Source organism: Python bivittatus, unplaced genomic scaffold (assembly GCF_059951505.1).
Source record: "Python bivittatus isolate LINGU-HERP-01145 unplaced genomic scaffold, Pbiv_v1 ctg000970_np1212, whole genome shotgun sequence".
NCBI lineage: Eukaryota > Metazoa > Chordata > Lepidosauria > Squamata > Pythonidae > Python > Python bivittatus.
Window position 1 is genome coordinate 4216721 of NW_028277121.1, and position 22506 is coordinate 4239226.

The following is a 22506-nucleotide window of genomic DNA, read 5'->3' on the forward strand; positions in this document are numbered from 1 at the left end:
TGGGGGGGGGGCGCAGGGTCTTTCCCCAACAGACTGTACAATCTTCGCTGGGCTGTTGCTCAGCCTTGCCTATCTGGGTCCACGCAAGCTCTGTTCACAAAACGTGGCAGACCAAGCCCATCCCCTGCATTGTGGCAGGGTGGAAATGAAACGGCCGGAGGCTGGGGTGGGGGTTCTTCTTGCACAGCCTTTCTAATGACTAAATGCAGACCGTCAGCATTGCGTGAAAAGCTCAAGCAGGACTTCCTGATATCTAGGGTCTGTCTTAAAGTGGTACCAGTTAAGAATTTAGCTTGCTGGAAAAATTTAAAAAGGAAAACGCAGTAACTTGGGCCGGGGGGTGGGGAGGTTCAGCACATTGAGTTGTCCTTTTCTTAGGGATGTCACCTGACTTTAATTTTTACATACAGGGATTTTTTAGAGGGACTCTGTCATCCTCCACAGCCTTCCAGCCCTCCCTGAAGGAAATAAGACAGGTGTGCCAAGGCAGAGGCAGGCGGCTACAGCCGTGGTCCTCTTCCCCAACTGGATTGCCTTTGCCCTTCATCGGGGGCCAAGTAAGAAGCAGGAAGAAGCAAAACGCTCCAGGCGGGCGGGACCCGAGGCCTCAGGGTGGGAGTGGCAGCCCAGAAGGGCAGCGTGAGGCCCTTTCTGACTTAACCTGTTCGGGCATCGTTCTTCAGGCAGGTTCTCCTGCTGGAGCACTCTGGAAGATGGGGTGGCCCTGCGGCATTTGAGAGGGTAGGCATGAAACCCCACAGGGGAAGGAGAGGGCGGCCATGCAACCCCGCAGCCGGACCCTTCTCTCCCTACCGACAGCAGGGGTAAGCAGTGATTTCTACTGCTTGCAAGCAACTGGGTGAATTATATGGGGAATATAAGTCACCATTTATTTTTTTTTTAATCTGCGCTCAGTCATTGCTGACCCTGCAGTGACTGCCTTGGACGAGTCCTTGCAGTTTTCAAGGCAAGGTGTTTCGGAAGTGGTTTGCCAGAGCCTCCTTCCTAGAGCAGAGCCCAGCTGGCGAGCGCAGGAGGCGGGGTTTCCGTTGCTTCCGTGCGCGGTTTTTTCGGGCGCGTGCGGTTTTTCGCGCTTACCAGCAACTGCCCCTGACTCCTTTTTGCAAGGCGCCGCCAGCATTTTTCCTCCCACCAGAGTGAGAGTACCCATTTATCTACTCACGTGAGTTTTCGAACTGTTGGGTTTACAGGAACTGGGGAGGAAACAGGAGCTCACCCTGCTAACGCGAAGGCTGGACTTGAACCGCTGAAGTGTCGACCATTTCTGGCCGGCAACTTTCAGCGTCATTAAGCTGCTGCGCCACCGCGTCCCCATAAGTCACCATAATAAATGAGTAATAAATAAATATAAACGTATGTAAGATGGATGCTTTGGAATATTTTTCTTTTGAACTACATTTTTCTCCCTTGGATTTCCTAGGTCAGAATCACCATTTGCAGATTACTGGGTTATGATCTGAACCAACTTGTCCTGTTTTGTGAGAATTCGGTTCCAAGGTAAGATAGTGTGTAACAAACCTAATGGCATTTAGGAAGAGATTTTTTGTTATATTTTTTTGATATTTTAAAGAGAAATTTAAAATAGAATTTAAACTTTATTATTAACACCAAGACAAACCTACTTTTTGGCTCCTGTATTCCTGGTTTGCTTTCATTCTATCAACCGTTGGAATAAGTTCCGTTTACCCTGAAATTTGTCTCTTCTTCTCTTGCTCCGTGGTACCTTCATCTGCTCCTCAATTTTCCCTCTTTCCCTACCCATTTTCAGTCTATTGTTAAATAATTCAAAGAGGTGGAGGATGGGCAGAAATAATACCGCTATCTTAGCCTCCTCGCTGTTTATACAGCTTTCACTGTAAAGATCACAAACTAATATTATTTACTGGAACAATATCATAAGTTAAATTGCATCTTTTCCCAAAACCTGAACGTGAACATCTCTCTCCCAATTCCGTGTTTCGTTCAGCATAGAGTTTGGCCTTGGCATGTAAAGTCCTGCTTTAAAGAGAAGCTGGCGGAGAAAAGAGCTCATCTGCAAAGTGGGGGGATACTGTTCCTATTGTTTTGTTTTGTTTAAACAATAGTTCTGGTTTCAGTTTCTGATGAAAATAATCTATTTCAAGAGAGTGATTTTCATTAAAATCATCCACAGGAATAAGAAGTTTAAAATATTTCGACTCACTTCCAGTTAGCTTCCTCAACTGCTACTTAAAATGGCAAAATCAAGTGTGCAAGACTAACTTACATGGCCCTCTTTTCAATGGCATTAACTCAACACATTGCATTCTACAAGTTGCTCATATGTGTCTCCAGCTATAATGTTCACGTCCTGAATTAATTTGAGAAGTAATTTGTGCAGCACTGTAACACAACTCTGGAAACCTGTAGTACCAAAACTGATGAACAACCATCAACAACAGTGATAATAATTCAATCTATGTAAATATTTGTATTTAAGATTTGCCTCTTCTAAATCCTTTCCATGAAATATGATCTACCAATATCAATTCCGCTTATGTTTCTTAAATAAAGTTATTAGTAAATATATTTATGTAGTAATCTAACCCCAATAAACCGAAGCAAAACTGTACAGATATTTTTAGAATTATTAATTTTGTAAATATTATGTCTTTGAACTTGCCATGATCACAGGAAGCAATAGTACTCTTTGTGCTGGACTGGTCAGACCATACCTGGAATCCTGTGTCTAGTTCTGGCCACCACAATACAAAAAGGATGCTGAGAAACTGGGAAGAGTGCAGAGATGGTGAGGGGCTTGGAGGCTAAATCCTACGATGAGTGGCTAAGGGAAGTGGGCCTGTTTAACCTAAGCAAGAGAAGGCTAAGGGGAGACCTGATAGCAGCCTTCCAATGCACGAAGGGATGTCTCAGGGCAGAGGATGTGGGTCTGTTCCCCAGAGCACCTGAGGGGAAGGCAAGAAGCAGCCGGGGGGAGCTCAACAGAGGCAGATCCAGACTCGGACTTAAGGAGGAACTTCCTGGCTGTGAGAGCTCTGAAGCCGTGGAACAGCCTCCCTCCTGGAGTCACGGGCGCTCCATCACGGAGGCTTTCAAGCCAAGGCTGGGACGGCCCTTGGTCCGGGATGGTCCGAGGATTCCCTCCCTGGGCCCTTCCCACCCTGTGATTCTATGATTCTATGATGCAGTTTGCAATCAGGGAATTTAAGTGCTGAACAAAATGAAATAATGTGAAATAAAAACCCCAACCATAGTTATTTTAAATGTTAAAAAAATCTTAACTGGACCTCATTCCCAGTCACTCCCAAATTCAAATTTCAGTGGGTTTTGACTGATGAATAGGAATGTGCAGAATATTTAAAGCTTGAAATGTCAAGCTGGGAATTGGCACTTTTGAGTGAGCCCTGAATAAACACCCTCAACCTAGTGTTTGATCTTGAGTCTAGGATATTATTATCATTATCATTATTATTCCAAATAAATTATATTTATATTATATTATTACAAAATATAAAGAGCACAATCAAAACATTAAAAACAACATAATCATCATCTGCAGAAGGAGGAAGAGAAAACTGAAGCAGAACTAAAAGCCCTTTGCGTAGTTGAGGCCTGAGCAAAGAAAATTTTCAGCGTACTTCACAACTGTTTGAGTGTGAGGATTTCACAGACAGATGCCACCACAGAGAAAGCCTCCTGGCGCATGGCTGCCCATATGCAGCCCTGAACAAGCCCCATATGCAGCCTTCCCTGAGCGATCAACCAGATCTGGAGCAGCGATCCTGGTTCCACCTTGTTTAGACTGTTGATGTCACCAGCAAACTTTAGACCCTCTGGGGAGCAATCTGGCAGCCCTGGAGGGGGCATCAGTAGGGATACAACCCATATTCTCCCAGACACTCCAGGCAGCTGACTTGACTGTTACATTCTTCACCAGCTACGGATGCCAGACCAAGCACCAGAATAGGCTCACATACAGTGTAACTTAAGAGTGAGTTTATCAGTGTGCAGACAAACAGAAGTAAGCTCTTCCTGTTCAAGAAAAGTAAGATCAGAAATGTCACTGAGACCTTCAATGACACTGATGACTCTAGGAGCACCTCAAATGACCCTTTTTTTCTAAGGGTATGCAACGTCTCATTCCTTACACATGTGAACAGTCTATCTACAAGATTGTTTTCTTATTAGGATTCAAAATCAGTTTAAAGGACATCATCTACTCCATCACAGGACCTAGACTCTATGTAGAACATGCACAGCCTCTCAGATTCTGAAGTTATAGTGAAAGAGAGCTGAGTATCATCAACATATTGCTGCTACCCAGTCTCAAACATCCTGATGATCACCTCCAGCAGCATCATATACATGTTAAAAAGCCTTAGGGATAAAATAGTGTCTTTGTCAACCCCACAGCATAGCACAGGCACCTAATACTACTCTCTGAAACCATTCCTGAAAGAGGAAGTGGAGCCACGATAACACAGTTCTCCCAACTCAGAAACCCTCTAGAAGGACAACCATGAGCTGCAATATCAAAAATTGCCATGAGGCCCAGCAGGGTCAACACTCCCTCTGGTCTTTGTCCTATCGGATGTCAGATTGGCTGATTCTGTCCCCAAACTAGACCTGAATCCAGAGTGAAAATATTGAGTCAATTGCTCTCCTTCAAGAATGATGCAGTTGCAGAGATATCACCCTCTTAGATTCTTTTCCCCCAAAGGCCTTTCAACTGACCTTTTAAAATTCCTCCAAGACTTGGAGTATACAAGCCAAATGACACAAATTCCACCCTCCTGCCTCTGGTTAGAGGTAGCTAAAGTAGAAGGCAGGCAAGGGAGACTTTGCTAAGCTTCTGCTGCTTCCTGTCTGGTGGATACGTTCGTTGCTTTTAAATTCATTACTAGAGGGAAGTTAGGTAATGTTATCGCTTTATGTGTTATGTGTTTTTTTCCTCTGGGAGGTTGCTAAATGCACCACTGTGCATTGTGCATGTGTGTGTGTTACAGACAGAATTGCTATGCTGCTGAACTGTATGTTGCCAAATACAAAACTATGCTGTACTGTTTATTTGGTGAATTTTGCAGGCAGTTTGTCTAATGTAAAAAGCTGCAAGGTAATAGGCAGAGGAATGTATTTTTGTTGTCATGTTGTGCATGGGCTATGTTAAAACAAATCCATTACCGTTACATCTTTGCTGAGTGTTGCTTGTGTGGGCAACTCTTGCTTCCATTATTTGCTATAGAAATTTTTAAAATTTATTTTTCAAAAATGGAAAATCATCCTCTTGGCCAATTTTTCTGTAGGACAATCGTTCTGTATTTCCTTATGTGCCCTATGATGTAAATCAAAGGAGCAAGGGGCTCGTTCCCATTATTCCCTTGAACGATTTTGAGTTTCCCAGTTAGTGTTCCAAAAACATTTTGAGAGGAGCTTTTTCGTTCCAACTTCAGGATGACTTTTTATTTGTTTTGTACACATTCCCAGTGATGAGAGGGAAATCCTAATGTGGTGAAACCCTTAGTCATTTTCATCAGAATGAGTGATGGGAACAGAAAGCTAATATCTGGTTTGGTTTTATATGTTTTACTATAGGTAGGTTTACTGCAGGATCTCTATTGTGTTTATAACACCTTATTTTCTTAGTTTTATATTTTAAAAGTTGTTGTGTATGTGTGTATGTATAATTCAGAAAGAGATGCCCCATTAATCTACATATTTACTAGTTAATTCCTCTTGCATCTGTTTTTTCTTTATGCCCCAATTGTAAAATTAAACAGTTCGCACTGAAGGATGGACTACCAAAGGCCCTGTGACTGCACTTTTAAAAAAGATAATGCCTGCTTGATATTGCTTATAGGTGACATTAATTTATGAAAAAGGAAAAAATGAAAAAGGAAGACAAGCTTCAGGCTGGAATTATTTTCCAGGAAAAAATATTGCTAACTCTATGGACTGGACCGACTCTATTTTGCAACCTGTATAATAACATGGATCTGATTGCAATATTTAAATCTCCCCTCACAAGCCAAAGCTGATGAGCTGAGATGCACCAAACCCCAGAACAAATATGTATTTGCAGAGCCTGAACGAGTTCTGCCACCACTAAAGCAAAGATGATTGAGATACTGCCAGGCTTTACTGTGGAATCTTAATAGTTTATGCAGAACCTTGGCTGTTAATTCAAAGCAGAATTCTTCAAAATCTGTTTCCACCACCACCAGCCCCAAATGAAAGTTTTATAAATGCAACTACTGTAGCTGGGCATGTGCAGATAAATGTTTGCATGCAGAATATAATATTCAAATCTTAATGCTTGCTTTGAAAATATGTTGTCTTATAAGTAGAACAGTTTATATACAGTAAACATTATGCTATTTCCAACTATACTTCCATCAACAGTCCAGTTGTAGAAACTGGAACAAGTATATCAAGGACAGAGAGTGGCCTAAGAGTTCTCCATATTGTGTGGCCAAGATCTGGCAAGTAGACTAGGCTGTTTCTTTAAAGGGCGTGTCTTGTGCTGGCCTCAGGAAAGCCCTCAGCTCTCTGCAGGTTGCTGTCTCTCTCTCTTTCACACACTGTGGAAGAATTCCTTGACAGAGGCACAGGGGATAGGCTTTCCTTTTACAATGTAGGTGGCAGCCAAGGGCTTGGGGTCTCCCTCTAGTAGCAGAAATGCCCGGTTCTGGTACCAGACACCAGTCTACTAGTGCTGAAACCAGCAGCCTTCTCTGGAGCTGTCAGGTGATCCTGCAATCTTACAGCTCACAGGTTCATTCCCCAAAGTTCTGGATAGGGCATGTGAAGGTCCCATTTCCCTACAGGATCACTTCCAGAATAATTCCTTTGATGGTGCCCAGGTGCCTTCTTCCAAGGCATTTTTAGTGCAAAAGAGAGAGATCTGCCTTGTAGTCACTGCATGTGAGCACAATCTCTCCTGTTCCTCATGCTGCACATCCCTAAAAACATTTCTTTCCATCTCTTTTTGGCATGTGAAAAAGGTGGAGCATAAAAAATTGGGATGTAGTTTAAATTTATTGGGAAGCACCCTGAGCGCTTTCTGTCTCTTCAACCTTTCAAGTTCATTTCTGAGATCTCTCTAGTCATCAAACCTTAAGCCCATAATAATTGCACTCTCTGTGCCTATATGGAAACTTGTTAGGGTCTTTCCCTATAGTGAAAATTAAACCATATTGAGGGAGGAGGTTAAGAAGTCAAGATTACAGCCCCAACTGTGCAGCGGAAGTCCTGCCCATTTTTGTGTGTGGACATCCTGACCCAAAGGCAAATGAAGCTTCAAATCTTAAAATGCTTTTAGGACTCTTTATAGTTGCACTCAATTGACCAACAGAGGACTTAAATACAGAGATGATGTTCGAACTAAAACAAGCAGGCAACCATGGATGTACTTCTGAGTAACTTTTTCATCGCGACAGGCTTGTGCGTTGAGTAAAGGTGAAAGCGAAGAGCCTCCTACTGAAGAGTCATGAATGCTAGGTCACTCGTAACAGCCGCGAGTTGGGCATTAAATGTCCCCAAAGAGCAGATCTGGAATGGCATCCTCTCTCAGGCAAATAGGAAACCAATCCCTTCCCTCTTTTTCCCCTCTCCTCCCAAACATCTGGTTCTCCTCATCCAACGGCCCTTTCCCTTTCGATTGGCATGAAGGCAGCGCCTCCTCTCTCTTTGCAGCCGCCTCTCCCATCTCCCCCCCCCCCCGAGTGATTTCTCAGGCACGGGCTCATTTGCTCAGGCTGGTGACAATGCCAGGAGCACGTGTCACGGCCTGGGGAGGCAGGCCTGATTTCAGTCTCCAGGAGGGAGCCGAATTGGCAGGGGCGAGGTGGAGAGGTCCCCTGGGAAAGGGTTTCACTTTGCTGGGCTTGCTTTTACCCTGAGGAACCTCATTGTGCAACCATCTGCATGACCCTTGCTCGCATGGCACGTTTCAGCTCCTGCCAGGGCTTGGAACAGCCCGTGCCAAGGCTGCTTTCGGGCTCCCCTTCCCACTCCCCAGAGAAGGCTCCTGGTACCACTTCGCCTGGAACAAGGAGAGCGGCCGAGCCCAGTACCGGCTGCCCCGAAATCCCACTTCCAGAAAGACGGATCCCGCGGAAAGGCCTGCAGAGGGTAGGGCATCTTTTAGCGGTCAAGGCTTACCTGTACTGGAATGTCATGTTGGTAATTTTTATCTTGATCTCCTCTCCGTGGCGAATTTCCCCCGTCATTTCAAAGAGTTTGTTGGCCATTTTCTCATAAACTTTGGCGTTCCTTTTCGTTTGCTTGAGTTCGTCAAAGAATTCCTCCCAGACCAGCATCAAGCCCCGCATCTCCGCATCCGTCCAGTTCCTGGCCCGGCGGTGCTTCTCGCTCTGCGGGGAGACGAGGTAGCCGGGGGCCGGGGCTGCCGCCATGGCGAGGCACTCAGAGGGCTCTTAAAAGCGGTCCAGGCGGCACAGGAACCGCCAGGCTGCGACGACAGCCTGAAACCTCTTTGCCACGGCGGGGAGCTGAGCACACAAGATGGGGCCTACATCTGACAGGCTGGAATTTAGTTAAAAGCTTTTAAACAGAGAAACGTCATTTTGATGTCATGTTTCCATAGCAACAGAGCAACTGCATAAGCTACAACAACAAAAACCTTTTAACTGAAAGGCAAAGAATCAGGACAAAGTTGACAGGCCATCAATATTAAAGCTTTTAAACACATTAGGCTTAACTAAGCCTGCACACTCACCCTCTCTTGGACACATACACACACACACGCACGCAGGCAGGCCCCCAGCATCCCCACCATCACAGCAGCATCTCATTGAGGCAGCTTGAAAGACCCCATTTTAAGGGCAGTTGCTTCTCTGCATTTCAAGCTCTCTGCCAGCCAGAGCCCATGGCTGCCCTGGTGGCTCCAGGATCTGTCTGGGGAGTCCCTCTCAGAGGAGAGGCAAGGCAAGGCAAGGCAGAGCCCCTTTCAGGAGACCGGGGCTTGGCTGCTGCAAAGGAAGCCCCCACCCCTGCTGGAGAAGGTGGCCTTGTGCGGGTCCTGAGGGTCACCCCGGGTGGCGCTTGGAGACTGCGATGCGAGTGAGGGCACCCATGAGAGAAAGAAGAGAACGCTTGCCAGTTCAAGAGTGCAACTCATCTGCTGCCCATCCCCACCGTGGTTCCTGGGGCAGGAGGCAGATGTGCCTCAGAGATGCCATCCCCGGACGCTTCAGGTACCCAGGCTCCAAAGAGGTCCAAAGACTCCTGCAGGGTATCAGCCACTGAGAAGCCACATTGAAGGGACATAAGTTCTAGACCTGTGAAGGAAACCCCAGAAGGAAGGAGCCTGTGGAAAAGCCTCTCCCTTCACATAGCGCCAAAGCAGCAGGGGCCGTCCAAGGGATGGTGGATACAACCTTGGTGGGGTGTCCTCAGGCACTTCTGTCCAGTCTTTGGGGACCTCATGGGATTCTCAACTGGAAGAACGGGTAAAAACTGGGAGCTCCCAAAGGAAGCAGAGAAAAAGAAAACCTCAGTTCATCCTTCCTGGCTGGTTTCTAATTCTTTCATAACTGCTCTTTCCTGAAAGAAAGTTTCAGAAAAGTTATTCCTGTGTTTTAAAGCACTCTTCAACTACCAGTGCAAGACCCTCCCAGCTGGAGTTGGGGTCCCCAGAAGAATCTGCACCCAGCAGGAGTGCCGGTTGTGTCAACGCACTCCCTCAGAAGTCCTCCTGGCCCCTCTTATCACTGGCTTTGGTTTTTTGTGAAGTTACGTCATTATTACAAGCGAGCTAACAAAAAATGAAATCAACCATGTTGACGATATAATATTAAAATTAATGTTAAAGCTCTCCAGGAGAGGTGCGGGGAAACCTGGACAGTTACAACAAAAAGAATCCAAACAGTTGACTAAATTATGCCTTCCCCCTTTGCCAAAAAAAAAAAGCACTAGTGCAGATATTGGTTGCCAACAATGCAATCGTCCATTGCCACAAATCAGGGGTTGATTCAGCTTTCCAATCATATTCAATAATTCTTTTGACCCCCCCCCCAATTTGTCAAACCTGGAGTTTTTAATACCTAGCTAGATAATGGGGATACAGCCAAGGGCAGGTGCATCAGTCTAAAGTCTTCTGGATTTCACCCCCTTAAGTGGGAAGCATAAGATCAGTCGAGAGCCTGGGAGGGTTAGGATCCACCTCCTCAGCTGCATCTCCGTGACTAAAATATTCTGTTATGTTACTCTCATGCCAAAGAGTTATATAATAGTATTTAAATTTGCTTGAAATAATATGCAGGAATGAGAAAGGGAAGATCTCTTAAAATATAAAACAAATGTGGAGTTAAATTCAACTTAATCAGATGAACAACTTTTTAAAGCAAGGAACGCATATCAGCAGTCCCTTACTAGATAATCCATGTGCATTTCTCCTTTCAATGCTGTGTAAGTCTTTCGGTTGCCATCCACTCTTCCCTGAGTTGGTCGGCCATCAAAGACTCTGCTCCCCAGGCTGCTATGAGGAGTGCGTGTGGAAACGCCCAGGCTGACAAAGCTTTTTCTGAGGGAGAAACAAGAACTTCATTTCTTTCCAGAACCTGTTTCTAAGCAATGCAGGTCTGAAGAGCTCCCTCCCACCTGGTTCCTGCCCACCTGGTTTCTACAACCCACTAAATGACCACTTTGATTTTTTTGTCTCACAGCTCTATTGATCACTCAAGAGATAGCAAGCCCTGCAGGGGGTGGGGGAGGAATCCAGCTGACCTTTCGGTGGGGGATTTGGTGAGGATTAAGCAAGGGCCATGAGAGGAAGCAAGTGGGAGGTCTGCAGATTGGTGATCGAGCTCCATCCAGGCTGAAACCATTGGTTGCTTTTTTTCGAGACTACTGATTCAGTAGGAATATTGATCCCTGAAATATTGGTTTCAATGGATGTGACAGGTCTATTGCTGTTTTGGGTTGATTGTCATGTGAGGAAAAGCAGGCAAGAATGGTTCCAAAAGATGGTTCATAGGGATTGGACACGTGCAGGAGTAAATTACTGAGCGCCAACATGGAACGATATCCAACACTTTGAAGCACTGATAAATCATTGGTGGAAGCGCCAACTGTTGTTTTAAAAATGGTTTTATATTGTTTCCAGAAGTGGGATAAAGAGATGATTCCAACCTCAGTTTTCAACCCATATAAAATCTGGGACAGAGTCTTACTTTGGTAGAGTTTTAAACTTGAGCTGAAAATATCTCCCCCTTTTATATAATAACATTTTAAACTAAGCCCTGATGTCTCTGCTGCTGCTATTTTAACATCAGTGAGGGAGCATGTCAGGAAACACATTCCCAATTCTTTAAACTATTCATATTGATCTAGGGCAGATCCTTGGACAGTCTATCAATACTTTCAAACTTTTTCCAGAATCCAAGACTTTCATTTTAGCATGGTTAACTTGGATTCTCTTCAGGACAACTTCTGTAAGTGAGAGAAGAATCAGGAATTAAAAAAAAGTCCTTAAAACAAATGACATAATTAATCTATACACTGAAGCAATCTTGTGTCATCCCAAAGGTCAGGTGTTTAAGTGGAACACGGTTTACTCTCAGGGTGTCTACCCAGAGCAGCTTCCACATCCACAACCACAAAGATGCGTAAAGGATTTGTAAGACCTCCCCTCCTTCTCGGAGCACAAAGGAGCAAGGTGAAACCATAGGGCAGAAGGAGTCTGCTTCGGAGGGTGGGAAGTTACATTATTTGTTTCTCCTGATTCTCCAGCAGGAAATTGAAATAGTTGAGAGAAAAGAGCAACTGGGATGTCCAGTTAGGTTCTTAAGGTAGGAACTATTTAGATGTAATTCGTTGCCTTTGTGACAACTGGGACTGCTCTGCCAAGGGCCTCATAGCGGCATTGTGCCTGTGGCATTTACGTAGGGCAACAATTTAGCCAGCAGTGATGCCCACAATTTTACAGCCTGCTTGATTTTGTTTGTTTGTTTGACGTGGCTGTCCATTTTGCAACGGCAACTCAGGGCCCAGTGGGGCCCTGAAAAGCTCACAGGGCGAATACCCCGGAGAGCAGGGCCGCCCTCCCGTCCAGGCAGGTGCCAGCTGAAGCGCCCCGACGCCAAGGAGGGGCGCGGGCCGGAGGGGAAGGTCGGCACCAACGGCCCCCGCGGTGGCCCAAGCAGCGGCCCCGCGAGGCCTCGGAAGCCCTCCTCGGGACCAGGCCCGGCCTTCCCAGGCGGGCTGTGCGGGCGCAGGCGAGGCGAACCGACGGACGGACGGAGGAGCAACGGGGCCTCCGGCTCCCGTCGGGGAGAGGAAGCAGGAAAGGGGCCCTCGGCGGAGGAAGCGGGGCCGGGCGGACGCCGCCAAGGGGCGGGGGGGCGCTTTCGAAGCGCGGAAGTCGAAGCAGGCCTTCTCCGGGCCACGAAGGGCGCTGCGAGGGCGGAGCAGGGCGGCCTCCCTCGCGGCCGCCAGGAGGAGGCTGCTCCGCGCTCACGGGTGGGGGGTGGGGAGCGGGGGCCCCTCCCGCCCCGCGCCCGCCCCCCAGCGCCCGGGGGGGGGCGGAGTCACGTGCCCCCTCGAGGACCAATGGCGGGAAAGAGAGGGCCCCGCCGGGTTTGTTGGCGGGAGTTACCTCAGGCGAGGCCAGAGCGGCCTGAGGGGTTTTTGCGGCTCGGCCCCGTGCATGGAAACGTACCTTCCTCGGGCACCTTCCCTAAAGTTTATTTCTGATTTCCTTCGGCCGGGCGGAGCCAGAGGCTCCAAAGGCTTTGCCCGGCTCCCCTTTTGGCCCGGGGCGGCGGCGGAATCCGGTCCCCGGCAAGGGGCGGCGGCGGGAGGCCCGGGCGCAGGGGCCTTTCCCCCCGTGCAGCGCGCTGCGGCCGTCGGGACCCGCGTGGCCCCCGCGGGAGGCGCTTCCGCGGGCAGGCGGGGCGCCGCGGCGCGTCGGAGCCGAGGTCGCCGTCGTGCCCGGGGTAGCCCGGGCGGATGAGCAGCCCGGGGCCGGTCTTTCGCCGGAACGTGGTGCCGAGCGGGCTCCCTCTCCTTCCGGCGGGAGGCGCGTGGGGCAGCCGTGGGAGCGCGCTGAATGCTCGCCCCCCGTTCTTTAGGGGGGGCCTCGCGGCGTTTCCGTGGAAGCCGCTGGTCGCGCGGCGCGGGTGGAGGAGGAGCCTGAAAAGCGCTCGCTGTTCCGAAGGACGAGGATCCTGCGCTGATGTGGGGGACAGGGTGGTGGCGCCTCTGCGGGGAGGGCCCGCGGACTCTACAGCGCCCCAGCCGCAGAAGTCCGGCCCGGGGATCCTGGGTTGGAAGAGGCGGAGTCGGGGAGGCCTTGCCGCGCTCCGGTTCGTCTGCGTGGACGTTGGAGAACAGCTCAGGCGGTGCCTGGCGGGGGCTGGCGAGGTGGCACGCTTAGGCCCGCGGCGCAGTATGTATGCTTGTATGCACGCACTGGTTTCAGACTTGGTCGCTGCCCGCCTCACCAGGGCACACAATACGGGCGTCGAGCCTCTGTGCCACCCTCAAGGCACGGTTGTGCGGACAGAGCCGCCCGGCTGAAGGCTTCGGCCAACAGGCGGCGCTTCTGGCGCCCGCTTCGCGGGGCCTCCTGGAGAGGGCCGCGGTGCACCCGCTTCAGGGGCCGGTCCCGGCGCCTTCGGAAAGTTGAGAGACGCGGGCAGACGCGGCGCGTGACTCGCGGGGAGGACGCCGAGTTAGCGCTCTGCTGCTACAAGCTGGGAATCCGGCTTCCGTGTCCTTTTGTGTGGATTGCGCTAATCAAGGGCAGCTACAGAGTGTGGTCAGAAAAGTCAATATGGCAGCCACGATGGTGCAGTGGATGCTCCGTCCTTTTGTATGTGCATCTCACGAACATAAAAACATGCACAGCTTTGATCACACTGCTGTGGCCACCATTTTGGATTCTGATAGCCCTTCCTCCGATGGAGGAGGAGGAGGAGGACAATTTAAATTCTTAAGCTTTGGGGACAATACTCTCCAGTGTGCTGCTTCTTAGGACTCGCCCTTAGATTTTGACAGAGCTTCCATTGGTTGACCTGGTTTCTGTTCCATGTCAGCAGAATTAATGGCAATATTGAAAAAGGTGTCGGTTGCCTGATGTCGGGGCTTTTCCGCACAGCACCACTAAAGCACTACAATCCAGTGCCGGAGCCGGGAGAAAACAACGGCAGCTCAAGAAAGGGCCGAACGCTTCCATCCAGTTCTGCCTCAGCGATGAAGCAGAATTGGGGCCTGATACGCTCAAGCTTAGACGCTTGCTCCTTGGGAGGAAAGCTATGGCAAACCTAGACAGCATATTAAAAAGCAGAGATGTCACCTTGCCGACAAAGATCTGCATAGTCAAAGCTATGGTTTTTCCAGTAGCAATGTATGGCTGTGAGAGCTGGACCATAAAGAAGGCTGAGTGCCAAAGAATTGATGCCTTTGAACTGTGGTGCCGGAGAAGACTCTTGAGAGTCCCCTGGACTGCTAGGAGGTCAAACCAGTCAATCTTAAAGGAAATCAACCCTGATTGCTCATTGGAAGGATCGATAATGAAGCTCAAGCTCAGATACTTTGGCCACCTAATGCGAAGAGAGGACTCTTTGGAAAAGGCCCTGATGCTGGGAAAGATTGAAGGCAAAAGGAGAAGAGGACGGCAGAGGATGAGATGGCTAGATAGCATCACCGAAGCAATGAGCATGAAACTGAGCCAACTCAGGGAGGCAGTGAAGGACCGGAAGGCCTGGCGCGATGTGGTTCATGGGGTCACGAAGAGCTGGGCACAACGACCGAACAACTGAACAACACTCGGGTGAAGTGGGTGTGCTCCAGGCCCCCTCCATGAAATCTGGTCACTGTTTGGGACTGAGGAAGCATCCCAAAGTGTTTGGGACCTGTATCCCCCGGAGATACAGATGGCTCCCACTCTCCAAGGGCTCTGTTCTGGGGATTTCCATTGTGTTTTCATTTTACTATTATGGCTACTTTCTTCTCTGGACTGTTATATCTGTAAGCTGCCCAGCGTCTTTTGGAGTGGGCAATTAAAACCCAATAAATGATGACGACGATGATGGTGAAGGCCTGGCCTGCAACCTTGTAGAGGGAGAAAAGGCCACTTTGATAAATTAAAAGTAAATGCTGGCCACAAAGGAATATCTGGTGTGCCAATCAGCTGGCCAGCAGAGTGGTGGTGAGGCCTGGAGGTGCCAGGCAGTGTGTCTTTCAGGGCCACGGCAACAAATGTATTAACTTTTTAAAAAACATTGGCAGGTGACCCAAGGCTGCGTGGCAGGGCCCGTGTGTTGTGTAGGCCCAATGTAGACTGAAAAGGATCCCCCTCCCTTTTTGGTGTGGCTGAACAGAACAGCTTCAGACGTGTCCTCTGAATCTGTGCAAATACAATCTGAATTATCCTGTTCTGCCTAGAGTTAGTTCTGTACTTGGACCCAATCCAGTTTGTGATCCTAATAGTACTGTAGCACAACCCAGCTGACAGGAATATCTCAACTGCAATTTTCTGTTTCTCTGTGAAGTCTGTGGTAAGTATGTATTTCCCCAGCACTGTCCAAAATCAAATATCACACCCATATATAGTGTCCACTGCCATTTATAAGTATATAGAACTTTTTTTCGTAAAACAAACAAAATCAGTATACCTTGAAGCAGGCTTATTGGAAACCCGATCACAGAAAAACAATGGGTCTTTTTTTCCTGCTACCTTTTGATTTTGGACCAGTGAAAAGTAGTTCACTATTTGGAGCAACTGTTTTTAATTAAAGAATGCACATATACAAAATAATAGCTGGTCTACAAACGGAAAGTAATTTAAACTCTGTTTAATAAATACATTTGTATGCATACATCAAATGCAGTTGCATATATTTTACATATATTATATACACTAATGCAGTTCATATTCCTTCTGATAAAATTAATTTTGTTAGCAAGAAAAGCGGAGATGAATTCTATTATAGGAGCATTGCTAAAAAAACAAAACACTGAACTTCCCAACCCTGTTTTCTCTCACAGTGAGGCACTCAGCAGCCCCACGCAGGGAAACAAGTAAACCTTTCCGTAGCCTCGAGCCCGGGATGTTGTGCCTCGCTTTAAGATTACAAGCTGATGTCTTTTGCTCCTGCAGTCGCTGTGCATCTTTGGCTGGTGGGGAAATGCGCCCCAAAGAGCCTCTGCGGGGCTGGCAGCCAGGCTAACCCGGGCCATTTCGCCAGCTTCCGAGCGGCTGGGAGAGGCCCAGGGTCTCCCTCTCAGATAAAGGCCACCCTCCGAGCGGGGCCCTCTTGCTGGCTGCCTTCCAGGACCCCTTCAGAGCTGGAGAGGGAGGGGGAAGGAATGCACTGAAGCCACAGAAGTTAGGAAGGTGACTGGCCGTGAAGCAGAGGACCTGGGAAAGGAGAGTAGGAAGTAAGCGTGTGGCTGAAAGACTCAATAGTGCCATGGTGCTTGTGCGTGTGTGTGTGAGAGAGAGAAACAGGGACACTGTTCTTGCCAGCTTTTGTGCCTGAGCCTGCTTGCTTCTGACCTATAGACCTTCAACTGTGCCCCCCCCAAAACCAAAGTGGCTCTCGCTCTGGAAAAAGAATCCCACTGCTGTGCCAGACCACAAAATAATATTTGCCTCTTTATCAAGTCCTGGAGCCAACTCTGGAGTAACAATCAGGTTTGGTTCTCGGCAGGTCTGCAGAGTTTTCTTAGTCCAAACAAATTGCATGACTTAAATCAAAAGACTTATCCAAAAATGGCTGGATGAACTGCTTATTACAAGGAAAGCTTTCCCCAAATGCGCACTTCAAGAGGTTTTGTGAAGTGTCAAGTCCCTTCCCCCAATTGCTTATCCAAAGTGAATCCAAAGCACCTACATAAAATTCTCTCTTATGTCCAATTTAAACTAATCAATATATTTAAACTTTTCAAATAGTAACATACAAAAGATGAAATACAGAGTTTAAAATGTTACACTGAAGTGCATTAAAAAAATAGACCTAAAGAACATACAATAGGAAACTGTATCAAGCTATTCAACATATGTGGCAAATATTGTTTTTAATCATAAGTGCTTCCCTGCCTCACACCATTCCTTTATCTTAACATACTATACATGATTTAGAACTATTTACATTGGCTATTTTTAAACCAATATATTGATTTAACTTTTAAATCTAGAGGTAAAAAAGGAAATATAGTTCCATGTGTCTAATTTCCCCACTCTTATACATCAAAATATGTTGGAGCATATATATATATATATATGTTAGACAGAAAAACTAAATTTTAAAAGTCTTTTTCCCTTTTCTTTCTCTCTGTCAACATTAGGAAATAACTACAAATTACAATGAATACTTGCAGCTAGATGAAACTAAAGCATGGAGGCTTTTTAAATGTCTGTGAGCTCATACTGCAGAATTCACAAGGTTCAGCGTTAACAGTATATTGATTTAAGCCGAGATGAACAATTTGCTTTGCATTCAGCACTTGTCCATATCTTACCAGATCTCATTTTAATACATTCCTCATAAAAGCCGTGTTTTGTGTTGCTTGGTTCAGCAACCATGTTCCATATGGATTACATATGTAATAATTTTGGTTGGGTAATTTAAAAAACGCCCAGAATTTCAAGTGTTCTCCATTGCGTTAGATTCAAATGTCAACCTTCCACTTCTTTGCATACTTTCTCTGCACTATTTCAACATGGTGTGATCTTGTGAAGATTTTGTAAGCAAGTCAGCAGACGATGATATGGATTTCCAGGGGATGAGACCACTTCAAAGATAGACTGAAAGGCTCTGCGATCCAATTCTTCGTCTATTTGATGCCTATAAAAATCTATGGCCACCAAGCAGAACAAGTTAATGTCTATCTCTTCTGATTTCCCCATTCTGCTGATAATGTGCGGGAGACTTTAGAAAAGGTCAAGGATAACAAAGATGTACCTGGGAAACTTCATATAAAATTTTATGAACTTTAACTACCGTTCCTCAGTGCAACTAAAACTCAAAAATATACAAAACCATAAAATACTACCAGTTTACTATGTTCTTCAAGTGAATACTCTTCAAATATTATCATGATATTCTTCATCAGCAATCCATATGAAAATTTAGCAGGCCTGATGAAGGCTGCATGCAATGCGAAGTAAACATTATTCCCCATAAGCTACTTCCACATTCCCACTTCCACTTCCCAAGCCCTCAAAAACAACTTGAACCTTCCCCGGGATCAAGTGAATGCCTGAATGGGGCTCCTGCTGATAAAACAGAGTAAAGTGGAATGGGATGCTTTGTGTTTTGGGATACTGAAATACCATTTTTCTATGGATTAACCGAATGGATTAAAATAAAGTAAGTAGTAAATATCTCATTATCTCAACACTTTAGCTACTTCTGTGTAAATGCATGAAGTGTGTGTTGGAATTCTTTCTCCAGGCTATGACTGTAGGGCTGACTTTGGACTGTCCCTGTGTTTGGAGAAACATTCACATTCAGTGTGCAGGGTCACAAGACTGCATAACCAGTGGACAAAGATTCTGGAAATTTGCTCCACAATCCAAGCATTTAACAAACTCAGAATTGTTCTTTCATTCATTCTCCATTTTTCTTGAATAATTAGACTGGTATAAAACTCTCGTTATGAACTTATTTTTCAAAGGGTTATTGAGATTTCTGCAGACTGTTATGCTGACTCTGTATATAAATGATAATGAAATGGTTTGCCTTATCCAGTAAAAAAGAAAAAGGTAGTGTTGACCTCAGATAATTTAATTTCTGTGATTTTAAGAATCTAAGAGAGCACGCAGTGCATGGACATTGATAGTTTGCTTTTAAAAATCTGGTGTGTTCAACTATCTGTTAATGCTCAGAGTATGGGAAATAAACATAGCATGAGCTTCTGAGCACAGAAAGGCAAACACGATTTAGCAGGTATGACAGAGACTTGGTAGGATGACTCCCATAATAAGAATACATCAGTTGAAGGACACTGTTCAAAAGCAAGAGGAAGGGAAAAGGAATTGCACAGTATGCTGTTAAAAGTGTAAACTCCTGGGCAGAAATCCAAGAGAATGAACTTAGCAATGCAGAGAGAGCATCTAGGTTGGAAAAGGTGGGAGGATGAATAAAAGCAATATTCTTGTTGTCTACTCTTGCCCACCCAACCAAAGGAAAGATGGCCGATACATTCCAAAAGCAAACTGCAGTTCTTTCAAAGCATGTTGTAGTAGATGGGACAAGTGTGCTAAACAGGTCCTTCCTGATTTGTCTTGCTGACAACTTCCTCCTTCAGAGGATGGAGGAAGACATAAGTTAAGATCTTGACATTAAATCATCCCTGTCAGTTAATCAAGAAGATGGAAGTATCAGGACATATAATGTGAAGGCAAGAGTCACTGGAGAAGACCTCAGTTACTGGGAAAAACCAAGTACAAGGACTTAGAAGAATTCAAAACTGTTACTGACCGACAATCTTAATGAAAGGGTGTCCATCAGGTCATGAAGAGTTGGAAGCAACTCAATGACTAAATAACAAAGCAGGCCAAGGGAAGCAAGGAAGTCAAAAACAAGGAAAACTCCAAAAACCTGCACCCGAAGTAAAGTAAGGTGAAATTGGCTACATTTGGGGGGTGGGGGTGGAGGGGGATGCACAGATAAGTGGTTACAGAATACTTGTTGCCAGTCATAAAGTACAGTTGTACTCAAACTGTATATGACCTGTTTATATTTCTGATTAATTGGGTCTTCTTGTATCTTCATATTCATCTATTGTTTGAATGAACTCAGTATAATTAATCTAAAAAAGAAACAGAAGCTTTGGAATGGATGATGTGGAATCTTGCTCAGACGATTACCTCTTGACACAAAGTCACTTTGCTAATAGCTTGACCTGAATTCACACACACACACACACACACACACACACACAATGTCAGAGAACTCAAAGGTATTTCATTGCTATTGAAGAAACAGAGCCAGTGGTCAACCTGTGGTTCAGCTCATTCTTTCAACAGATCTAGGTCTGAATGGCTGGAAGCAAGTTACTGTGATAATCTTTAAGCCTCGTTCTCACTTTTTCTTAACTGTGTTACTTGGATTCTAGTAACTGGTGCTTCCAAGATGGCAGCCAGGGGCATTTTTGTGCACCTCGGCTCCATTATCCTAATCATGAAAAGCCTCGTTATTACGGTTGGTTGTCTCTTAATTTCTTCTTGAGGTGTGAGAAGTGGTGAGGAACAGCGCTGTAACGAAAGGATTTTTCTTTATTTATTGGCAAAGGGGAGAAGACAGGGAAGAAAGCCAGCCCACCTTCTCAGTCAAGTCCCTAATTAGGAAGCGGTTATGGTAGGTGGAAAGAAATTAAGCATTCAGAATTAAACTGAAGCCACTGGGCTGCAAACTGCTAAACCACTGAGCTAGTCGGGAAACTTGGGGATCAGACTGCTCTTTGTGTATTTGCAAGCTGATCTGCCTGCATCAACCAGAAGTACAGTCAGGTCCAGAAATATTGGGACATTGACACAATTCTAACATCTTTGGCTCTATACACCCCCACAATGGATTTGGAATGAAACAAACACAATGTGCCTTAACTGCAGACTGTCAGCTTTAATTTGAGGGTATGTACATCCAACTCAGGTGAACGGTGTAGGAATTACAAGAGTTTGCATATGTGCCTCCCACTTGGTAAGGGACCAAAAGTAATGGGACAGAATAATAATCATAAATCAAACTTTCCCTTTTTAATACTCGGTTGCAAATCCGTTGCAGTCAATCACAGCCTGAAGCCTGGAACGCATAGACATCACCAGACGCTGGGTTTCATCCCTGGTGATGCTCTGCCAGGCCTCTACTGCAACTGTCTTCAGTTCCTGCTTGTTCTTGGGGCATTTTCCCTTCAGTTTTGTCTTCAGCAAGTGAAATGCATGCTCAATGGGATTCAGGTCAGGTGATTGACTTGGCCATTGCATAACATTCCACTTCTGTCCCTTCAAAAACTCTTTGGTTGCTTCTGCAGTATGCTTTGGGTCATTGTCCATCTGTACTGTGAAGCGCTGTCCAATGAGTTCTGCAGCATTGGGCTGAATGTGAGCAGATAATATTGCCCGAAACACTGCAGAATTCATCCTGCTGCTTTTGTCAGCAATCACATCATCAAATAAAAGAACCAGTTCCATTGGCAGCCATACATGCCCACGCCATGACACTACCACCACCATGCTTCACTGATGAGGTGGCATGCTTAGGATCATGAGCAGTTCCTTTCCTTCTCCATACTCTTCTCTTCCCATCACTCTGGTACAAGTTGATCTTGGTCTCATCTGTCCATAGGATGTTCCAGAACTGTGAAGGCTTTTTTAGATGTCGTTTGGCAAACTCTAATCTGGCCTTCCTGTTTTTGAGGCTCACCAATGGTTTACATCTTGTGGTGAACCCTCTGTATTCACTCTGGTGAAGTCTTCTTTTGATTGTTGACTTTGACACACATACACCTACCTCCTGGAGTGTTCTTGATCTGGCCAACTGTTGTGAAGGGTGTTTTCTTCACCAGGGAAAGGATTCTTCGGTCATCCACCACAGTTGTTTTCCATTGTCTCCCGGGTCTTTTGGTGTTGCTGAGCTCACCGATGTGTTCCTTCTTTTTGAGAATGTTCCAAACAGTTGTTTCGGCCACGCCTAATGTTTTTGCTATCTCTCTGATGGGTTTGTTTTGTTTCTTCAGCCTAATGATGGCTTGCTTCACTGATAGTGACAGCTCTTTGGATCTCATCTTGAGAGTTGACAGCAACAGATTCCACATGCAAATAGCACACTTGAAATGAACTCTGGGCCTTTTATCTGCACATTGTAATTGGGGTACTGAGGGGATATCACACACCTGGCCATGGAACAGCTGAGAAGCCAATTGTCCCATTACTTTTGGTCCCTTAACAAGTGGGAGGCACATATGCAAACTGTTGTAATTCCTACACCGTTCACCTGAGTTGGATGTACATACCCTCAAATTAAAGCTGACAGTCTGCAGTTAAGGCACATTGTGTTTGTTTCATTCCAAATCCATTGTGGTGGTGTATAGAGCCAAAGATGTTAGAATTGTGTCAATGTCCCAATATTTCTGGACCTGATTGTATTTCTTTTCCAAAAGCCAAGACTATCCCCATTACAGCATTCCTGGAAACAGAAGGGTTACTGTTCCCTTCTAAATGAGAATCTGCAAATCAATATTAATTGCATAGGATACATCCCTGAAATCCACTGGCTGGTGGAAGCGCTGACAAAAAAACAGGATAGACTCCACATTGCCATGGCAATTGGTGTTCTCTGAGTGAAGTTGGACAGCGACAGCATCACCCAGTCTCGGACCATTGATGACTGACCCGTCGTGTGCAAGGTTTGAAATACCTGCAGAAATTAAAACCAATAGTTCACAGGCTTTGGAAAATTCATTGGTAAATGCAACAAGTATAACAAGACTCTCTCATACATAAAACTGCATTTATGTTCTGTATTCATTATTTCA

The 22506-nt window shown here is 46.1% G+C and overlaps 2 protein-coding genes across 11 annotated transcripts in view; both read right to left on the minus strand.

Annotated features, from left to right (window-relative positions):
* The window catches only part of MSANTD1 (Myb/SANT DNA binding domain containing 1), a 42043-nt gene extending 28508 nt beyond the window's left edge, over positions 1-13535 (minus strand). For 2 of the 4 annotated variants that reach the window (XR_015794185.1, XM_088131260.1), the window contains exon 1: positions 8161-13535. Coding sequence is in view for 1 of the 4 variants with exons in the window: in XM_088131260.1 (XP_087987386.1) it covers positions 8161-8414 (254 nt within the window). In the remaining 3 variants the exon portion in view is untranslated. The remainder of the gene's footprint in view (positions 1-8160) is intronic. The other 2 variants (XR_015794186.1, XR_015794187.1) reach the window with 2 other exon arrangements.
* A 4028-nt stretch (positions 13536-17563) lies between these two features.
* HTT (huntingtin) overlaps positions 17564-22506 on the minus strand; it is a 165077-nt gene continuing 160134 nt past the window's right edge. For all 7 annotated transcript variants that reach the window (XM_088131224.1, XM_088131223.1, XM_088131222.1 and 4 more), the window contains 2 exons: positions 22228-22388; positions 17564-17897 (listed from right to left, as the gene is read on the minus strand). In XM_088131224.1, coding sequence (XP_087987350.1) covers positions 17684-17897; positions 22228-22388 — 375 coding nt within the window. In that variant the 3' untranslated portion in view covers positions 17564-17683. The remainder of the gene's footprint in view (positions 17898-22227; positions 22389-22506) is intronic.